Here is a 9,836-nt window from a genome sequence, read left to right as displayed (position 1 = left end):
CAACCAGTAAATATAAACTGTCACGCCTACGTACTCTCTATGGGGTCGGCATAACAGACGTCAAGTTTACCAAAAGATAAGAAATATTATTTGGAATAAAAGTCGAGTAATTTTTAACAATTAAGCCGTTTCTGCATTTTTTACACACATAATCAATCCGCCTTTTGAATGTCACATAAATTTACTAACGCCTTGTTGGCTAACAATACGAGATGGCATAGTCAATCATTTTGAAACATCAATCTCCTTTATATTATTACTTTTAATTTTTTTTTTTCTTAATTATTATCACCAACTTATCGAAAAGGCACAAAATATTCTACTACAGAAAATTGTATATTTTTCTTATTTTATTTTTACCAATTACTATTAAACATTATAAAAAAAAACTTGGGTATGATGTGGTATGACCCGACCAGAAATATAAACTACCTTACTATATTACGGACAAATATTGAACAAATTTTTTCTCGGACTTATAATAGGAAAATTACGAAGGGTAAAAATGGCGTTTGAGACGGCGTTATGAAAGGTTTTTAATTTTCTTGGTCATGGTACAATAGATTAAAACTACACTATTTGGAAGAACTCATATTAAACATTAGTTCTAAACAAAGTATGGGTATTTTTTTTTAATGTTTTAACAAATTATATTAAAAGTAATCAAAAATAGTAGGATTTAGGAGTTACATACTGGTAACCGAAAACTTTGACGTGTATCGAACTGTTGACGTTTAAAAGGTGACGTTATCTGCACAGAGCACCTTATGTCAGAGAACAGACAACTAATAGAAAAAAACGGTTTTTTTTAATAGTGTAATAGAAACTTGTGAGGATGAAGAATATTTGATATAACATGCAAGAAAAAACGCATAAAATCTTTTTTTATTAGTTTTAAGCCACTGAAAACTGTACGCCATTGTCTCATCTATAACAAAATAATTATGAATATATTTTCAAAAATTATTCTTTGGTATGTGTCGTGAAAAAAATGTCAATAGTAGTCTGGAATTACGTCCAATCTTAAATTTAACATTGAGTTTTTTAATTGCCAGAAAAACATGTTGTAGAATACGATCTTAAGGGCCTGTCCCACCAAATTGTAAATTATCCAACGTGTAAAATGTGTGATTGAAATATCGGATTTTGTTCCCTTATCTGACAGTGACGTCATTTTTAGCTATCTGTACCTCTATCAGCCAGAGGTGGGAAAGGCCCTTTATGTGTTATTACTTTTATTCAACAATGGTAAAAATCAGAATCGACAACAGGTAATACTTTATTTTTTCTGTTAATTAAAAAATAACAGTGTAATACAACAAATCATCCCTAATAAAACTAGTACCATAAATAAAACCTCTTTTAAATCTACCCTACACTTATAACCTATAAAAAGCGTCTTTGGGTGTATTTGCGTTTTAAAAATTAAATTATGATCTACAGTGCAATTTACAATCATTCAATGATATGGATTTTTTTGGTATTACAGTATTTTTACATAAAATAGTGCACGAAATTTTTATGCAATTTCAAATTAACATTTTTTATTTTATTTTAACAGTTGACTGCAACCTTTTGAAAGCAGATAACATTGTTTATAGTATAATTCAATAGGAATAAGATTTTTTACAAATACAACTAAAAAAAAAACTTTTACAAAGCTGTAATTATTAAAAAAAAATAAAATACATTATAAACAGACGTTTTGTATCGATTCAAACACTAAAGAAATAAAAAAAAATCCTTAGACAATAAATAGTATGAATATAAATTCTTATTTCTATTGAAAACAACTATAAATAAATAGTTTAACTGCAGTTTACATTCACAATGCACCACAACCGTAAACTAAAAACTTAACTTATAACAAATTGTTACTTTAAGTTGCACAAACGTGCTTATGTACTAGTTTAATAATTAAAACAATTGTCCTATCTACCTATCAATAATCTATGATAAGTTTTTTTCGAATTGCCATTTTACGCGAATAATGGGTTGCCATTTTACAAAAAAATATGTAACTTATTTATTTGCGTATATAAGAACTTAAGTAGCTGATTAAAGGAATGGGTTTTTATTTACTAAGTTAGGCTAATACTGAAAGTTATTGAAAATAGGCTAGGCTAAGCTTTGATTTTTTATTGAAAATGTTAGTACAAGCTTATTTATATATCAGTTTTTTTATTTATTTCCAATTCTATGGATACTTATAACATGTTGAATAAAGGACGAATGTTTTATAGCTTATTTATAAAAAAAAACTTATAGCTTAACCGGGAATATAAAAACCATAGCCATATTGTGGCAAAGAATAGAACTTATTCTTTTCCATACATTAAGAAGCGCACCCAGGATAATTTTTTATATTCTTGGTTAAACTATACTTTTTTGTGTACTTCCAAGTACCTTAGTTGATATTATAAATTGAATTAAATGCAATAAACATTTTTCAACACCATTATTTTTAAATAATACATAAAATATTAAACAAATTAAGAATCATTTAATACTTATACTAAAAAAATATTAAAAGTTCAACAATAATAAAATAAAAAATAATTATAGTAACAAATTTCAAATACACTGGGTAATTAAAAAAACTTTGGTTCGTTTCTTTTGTTCTCACTTAAGAAATAAAAATAAGGCCAACTTTATGGTCCCAAGTGAAGTTTTTGGAACACGCGACATTAACGCTTTTTAATTAATGCCGTTAACAAAGGAACTTGTTTTAAAATTATTTTAAACATGATTATTCTAAAACGCCATAATTTTACAATTGGTAATATTTGGTTAGGTATTAACTCTAAAAAACAAGCAAAATGTTTGTTTACTCTTTGATCTTTTTGACAGCTGTCATATAACCGTTATTAACGGCTAATTTAAAAATATGAACCGAGGCCAAATAACTCAAATTATATACTGATATACTGCATTTCCGATATTAAAAAAAATAAATGCTTTTATTAATAATACTGAATATGTCCAAAGAATAAAATGTTATTAAATAATTGGATATAAAAACAGAAAAAATCACGAATCAATGTAAAAAGACATGAAATTATATTTTCAATTACATCGATCGAATAAGATATCATGCGTAAAAATCAAAAAAAAAAATTGTAAATGTCAAATAATACTTAAAGAGCGGGAAATTCACGTCAAATCGCCTTTTAAACTATCTCCTTGCGTTTGTTTATTTCATTCTTAAGCACATAACAAACATTCCATATATTATGTTAAATTATCTTTGGATAGTACGAATATCTTAGAAATTATTGTATAGCTAAAACAACCAAGATGATCACTATATTAAGAACAGGTAACTAATGTTCAAATAAGATGTGTAAATGGCACAAGATATGTATGGGTGCAGTTTTGACAGTATGCGCCATTTTGAAACGAAAGTATAATTCTAAATTTTTTAAAATCTCTCTGCCATAATACTTGTTTTAATTTAATTTCAAATTCCGTCGTAAATCGTGCTATTTTCTTAGCAAATTAAAAAAAAATAATGTTTTTTAGAATACTGATTTAGTTTTTTTGTCATTTTAATAACAGAGAATAATTTAAATGACATAATCGTCACTATTATTTTCACTATTAAAAAAATCATGATTAGACGTTCCGTAAATTGCAAAAAATGTATAAACCAACCAGGAATATAAAAAAACCTCGATTAAATCGAAAAAAACGTTTTTGTTCGTTTTTCACTTTAGAAAAAAATATAAAAAATATCAAAATATCCCCAGGATTAGATTTTTTACGTTCTTAGTTACATATTTGGTCGTGAATATGCACAGCATAACTGGAGGATAAAAAAAACTTATATAAATAAATATAAAAAAAACAGTACACGCATGTGTTGATGTTCACTAAAGAGGACTTCGATCTTTTTGATTTGCTTGTCATTTATTTATCTCTGAAAAGAAATCATACTTTGTAATTGCTTGTATGGATGGATGGATGGATTACATTTTGTCAAAGACGTATAACATAATTTGGAAATACATAGGCTACTTAACTTGGATGACATTAACAAATTAAAAATATTAACAATGCTTGATTGAAAAATTTAAGGATATATTGACAAATAGAACCTTATTATATATATGATAGCGTAAGTTTAAATGGGTGGATGTTTGTTAGAGTTTGTGAACTGATCGGATCTCAATGAAATTTGTCATAGATGTGTAAATTCACAGATAGTCTGGGAGGACACACTTAATTTTTTATATTTTTTTTAATCCACCCAGCATTTTTAACGTGAATAGAGAAAATATACAAAAATCCAAAAATACAAATCTTTCTTCCTTATATTATTATGGATATGGGGGTCAAAATGATCATAAATGATCCCCCTTTATCTCCTCCGAAAGGGAATACATCGAATTATCAATATCCCTGTACATTTGTAAAGAAACTTACTTGTGATTGTTGGCGTTGGTGTTGGCGTTGGCGTTGGTGTTGGTGTTGGCGTTGGTGTGGGCGTTGGCGTGTGGTTGCGCACGACTGGGCGTGCTGTGGTTGGAGAGATGCGAGCTGTCGCTCAGCTCCGAGCTGGAGCTGCGGATGTCACCGTCCAGCTGACGGAAGTACACAGTAAACATCATTCACACCATATTTGGAACACACTTATCTGCGAAAACATGATTTTCGCTTCGCATTCGTTACCTCATGTAACAAATCTACGACAGTTTCATATAAAATATTACGTTAAGTTATTACAAGACAATAAAAACAACGCATAAACGTTTACAACTCTCAATATCATTGCCAAAGCGGTTAACTTCACACATATCTTTAAATTTCTTCATCGAAATATCTACCACGATGTTTTTCTTTACCGTAAAATATCAGGTAAATTATGTACAGTCGGGGAAATTGGCGGCGTTACATTAAATATAATCGTTTGAACATTTTAACGACGACGCTGAAAACAAACCAATACAACGCGGCGTTTAAATGTATCTATATGAAAAGTCTGTTAGTTATATATTGTTAGTTTTTTTTATTATTATCCCTTCGTTTGCACTCACTGCTATCCAAGTTATTTGTAGTCAAAGGCGGAGTTTGTCTCGTTACAATAAAGGTAAATTTCCTAAAATGGAACACCGCCGATTTCCGCGTCTGTACATATCAAAATCGAAAACCATTGATTCGAGGGAATTCGTAACCTGACAAATCATGTGTTTAAACCCTTGAGCTATCGAAGCTTATTGTACATAAGTGTGTTTGTATTACCTTGCCCGCGGTGATGGCTTTGTACGCGACCTGCAGGATGAGCCACGTCCACACGAGGTGCAGACCCAGCATCAGACAAAGCAGGGAGTTGAAGATATAGTACGCGGGAAACATCGGGTGCAGCATTGGCGCTCGGATGGCAGTACTGCAAACACAATTGACAGTAGTAGAGCCCGCTTTCACATCTGCGCATGACAACCACGACCACATAGAAAACTGGTGTGAAATGGAAGTAATTCCGCGTACAATCTGATGAGTGTGGTGCCGGAGGCCTAATTTTAGTCCCTTTCTCTTCCCACCCTATGTTAAAGGGATGGGAAAGTCGATTTGACAGTGAAGGCGCATAGGAAGTGGAAATACAGGCTGCTTTAATTTGTTTTTTTTTTATTCCACGCAATCACAGAAGGACGCGTGGAAGCTAGTATTTTATAAGTCTGGTACATATTTAGTTTTATTGTTATACAAACCTCCATATAATATAGAAGGGGAATATCCCCAGCCTGGTGATAATCCAGACCAGTGTGAACACCGCAAACAACGTATCGCACAACTTCTGATAATTCGCGTATTTCGTCGCTTTCGCTGCCTGGAAATTATACGTTAATATGTATAGTAAGCGTTTAAAACTCTTTGTATATTAAACCCAAAGAAAAAAGAAATATTTAGAGATTTTAGACAATGTTCAGTATTAATGAAAACGCCATCTATCGGTAAAGTGATGATAAAATTTCAAAACTTATCGTAAATCATCGTCAAACAAAAAAAAACAATATTTTTATAGGTTACGATAATTTAAATAGTAATTATTGCTTTCTTAAATTCCTAAAACTGTGTACAATTATCTATACTATTATAATAAAGCGTAAACACACACTTCTTTGCTGCCTAAGATGTCAGCAATTACAGCATATTTTTGAATAGTTCTTTTTTTTAAATAAAGCCCTACACTTACGTCACGCTTTAGGCTATATATTTTCACGCCAATAAACTTAGGGGTAAATATTTTAGATAAAATCCCTAATGTGGGAAAGAGACCATAAGTTGCTGCCAACATTAAGAAAACAAGATTGCCAATTCATATCAGTGATTGTAATGTCATATCAGTTTGACATTTACTATTGATAATTTGACAAATGTATACAATAAAATAAAATTTTCATCATTTCATGCGGATGAAGCTGCATGGGAACAGCTAGTTTTATAATAATTTATTTATTCCTATATGAATAATAAATTAATAAGACATTGGAAACATGAGAACTGTCATATGTCTCATTAAATAATGAAAAAAAGATAATATTGTTTAGTTAAAGTTAAAAAAACCTCACTAAAATATCATACATGTAAATATTCTCCAACTTAAAGGTCATTTATTTATTGTAATTAATTAATACAAACATGTATACAAAATAGGAAATATTAGTAACTCTTCGGGTAAATATAATGAATACTAAAGTAGCAAAACAAACATTTGGAAATAACAACATAATGCATCAAAAACCAAATCCCATTTGCAACTATTTCACAAAATATCGTACTAATATTATAAATGCGAAAGTTTAGATAGATGGATGTTTGTTAGAGTTTGTACCCTTAACGCCTGAACAGATCTTGATGAAATTTGGTATAGATGTAGAGGATAGTCTAAAACACATAGGCTATTAACTTTTGTTTTTTTTACAATTCCGCGCTGACGGATTTGCGGGCGAAAGCTAGTATATATAAAGCCCAACTCAACTTTCACCATAGTAAGATTAAGAGCCAACATTTACTCACATCTAATAGAATATCAGCACAATCGTGTATCACTAGCACTAGAGTACCAATCCTGTGCATATTGCACACCCAGCTGAACGACAGTAGCGCTATAGTCGTTATATGGTGCACAAACATCTGCCAGAAGTCCTTACGCCGTACATCCCAGAACTGGCTGATAGTCAACGACCAATAGAACGCCGTCGATATCATATAATACCACCAAATATCGTTAGTTATACCCTGAAACAAACATTTTATATACAGGATGATTTAAAACGAACGAATCAACTTTGAGTTAGAGGACCACAATAGAAATTTAAACGCAAAGTATGTTGCCTAACTTTAAAGCTATGGAAAATCAACATATTATGCACTTAAACAATAGCTATTGAGGTTCTCTAACTCCACAAAGCCGTTGATCTGTCTGTTAAGAATTACCCTATATAAGTAATGGTCCTTCGAGTCGGATTTTTTATTTTATGATTAATATTAGTTCTAGAGTAACTATAATATTTCTAACTAACTATAATATAAGTCCTTAATGGGGTAGCTGCCTCCCTTGTCACGTAGCCCATGATTAGTCATAATTTGAAAAAATTGGAATATTCCTATGCAACTTATGATCTAATAATTCTGTGGGTGACATTACAGATAACCTTCGGTATTTAAAACTCGATAAACCATCGTGTTTCATGAGTGATTTATTGAACTATGACATTGACAATTGTATTTCTAATTTTAGTAACAATTGCATTACTTAAAAAGTTTACTGAGTAAAAACCAATGTTTCTAAATTAGCCAACAGTATTAAAATGATTCAAAAAATATATTTCACTTCATCTCACTAGCGCTACCTGGGGTCAAAATCACGAACAAACTAACACTGAGAGACGTCTCGGCTTGTGAAATTTCCCTTCCCCTACCTCATTTTACTCCGGTAGGGTCGACGCATCTGGTTTTCGTCCTCCATATAACTCTATCATCCGTCATCTCAGTCATCACTCTCTCTTGATCATGTCACCTTTCACGCAATCCATCCATCTCTTTGTAGGTCTATCTCTACCGGTGTACCATACTCATAACTAACGTCCTTGTTACAAATTTGACATTGAGATATTACCGTACAAAGAAATTACCGGTGAAAAACTTTTGTTCCCTATGTCTAGTCTATATATTTTAATGTCTGTAACTCACGTGATAAGGGTATCCAACGTAACACTGATCAATTTCCCAAAACCATACTTTGTCCCACAGCACGAATAACCCGTAGGAGAAATTATACAAGTAGAAAATACAACGCCATGAATTTTCGCAGAACTTGACAAGAGTTGAGGGTTTGTCCTGCGACCGCCGCAGCCGCCACCAGCGCTCCACTTGACGCTCCGTCATATCCAACTGCTTCGCGAGACCACATACCTGAAACAAAGCATTTACATAGTTGTATATCTTCTTACTGTCTTTCATATCTTATTAAGAATAGACGACATTCGTGTAATCATGAAATACGAGATTTTAAGCTACAAATACAAAGGAAGCGATGTTAAATTCCACATAAATGCAGAGGTAATGAAAAAAATGCAATAATTACATACTTTATATTAATAAAAAGCAAAGCATAATGCTCTTGGATATACAATAGACTGGATTTTATTATCCACTAGCTATCGCCCGCAACTTCGTCGGCGCGGAATTAAAAAAAACTTCCAGACTATCCTCTACATCTATACCCAAAATCCGTTCAACCGTTTAGGCTACAAACTCTAACAAACATCCATCCATCCATCTAAACTTATGTATTTATAATATTAGTATGAAGTATGATAGTCATATAATAAAGAGAAAAGATTTGTGTTTTTTATGTATTGATGTAACTCAAAAAGTACTAGGCCAATTTCAAAAATTACATTAGAAAGCTATTATTTTAAATTCACGTAGACAAAGTCGCGAGCAACAGCTTGTATATAAGGTGGAAAATAAGCAAGTACCAAATTAGCAAAGCGACCGCGAATTTCGAATATAACGGTTTTTTGCTTACTGGCAACACTAATAACAACCATAGTAAACCTGCTCCCCTTCTGACAATGTTCAAAAACTGACAAAACCCTTCTCGGATTGTGACGCGCTTACACGTGATCTTACGTCACGTTAGTTTGGACTTTAAAAAAAAATTAAAACTGTGTCAGTGTGAGATTATCAAATAATCTCCACAAACATTCGCGATCGTACGACTTTATTACGAGTAATTCCTGATATCAGTTATTACCCGCTCATGAATACCTTACGCGTGTCATGTTTTATTTATATCAAGATGTTTGTAAATTAACGTTTTTTACAAGCGACACGATCTAATCCATTGAAAGAAAGAAAAAAAAATATGTTTATTCAAAAAAAGAATAAGAATTCATTCGGCATGTGCTGCGGTGTAACACCGAAGTTTTCAATCTTACTAATATTATAAATGCGAAAGTTTAGATGGATGGATGTTTGTTAGAGTTTGTAGCCTAAACGATTAACCGGATCACGATGAAATTTGGCACAGATGTAGAGTATGGTCTGGGGGAACACATTAGCTACTTAGTTTTTTTTTTAAATTGCACACGGACGGAGTCGCTGGCAAAAGCTAATGAATCATAAATCAGAACACGGACTTTTACAGAAAATAAAAATACGTGTAACGGTCGAATATTTAAACGACACTTAAATACAGCGTTTTAAATGAAAAAGGCCACGCTAAAATCCAAATTCTATAAATTGCATCGCAATTTTATTTTCGTTTCCGTATTCAGCCGTTAAACACAAGAACTAGCCTCAGTCAGTTATACAGAGGAAAAACATGA

General features: G+C 31.7%; 1 protein-coding gene across 2 annotated transcripts in view; it reads right to left on the bottom strand.

Moving 5' to 3' along the window:
• Positions 1-3,704: 3,704 nt before the first annotated feature.
• LOC106107812 (ceramide synthase 6) overlaps positions 3,705-9,836 on the bottom strand; it is a 19,611-nt gene continuing 13,479 nt past the window's right edge. For both annotated transcript variants that reach the window (XM_013288819.1, XM_013288827.1), the window contains 6 exons: positions 8,194-8,415; positions 7,018-7,239; positions 5,709-5,827; positions 5,242-5,386; positions 4,426-4,583; positions 3,705-3,919 (listed from right to left, as the gene is read on the bottom strand). In XM_013288819.1, coding sequence (XP_013144273.1) covers positions 3,910-3,919; positions 4,426-4,583; positions 5,242-5,386; positions 5,709-5,827; positions 7,018-7,239; positions 8,194-8,415 — 876 coding nt within the window. In that variant the 3' untranslated portion in view covers positions 3,705-3,909. The remainder of the gene's footprint in view (positions 3,920-4,425; positions 4,584-5,241; positions 5,387-5,708; positions 5,828-7,017; positions 7,240-8,193; positions 8,416-9,836) is intronic.

Source organism: Papilio polytes, unplaced genomic scaffold (genome assembly GCF_000836215.1).
Source record: "Papilio polytes unplaced genomic scaffold, Ppol_1.0 DF824269.1, whole genome shotgun sequence".
Classification (NCBI taxonomy): domain Eukaryota; kingdom Metazoa; phylum Arthropoda; class Insecta; order Lepidoptera; family Papilionidae; genus Papilio; species Papilio polytes.
The sequence above is the reverse complement of the archived record's forward strand: the minus strand, read 5'-3'. Positions and strand labels throughout refer to the sequence as shown.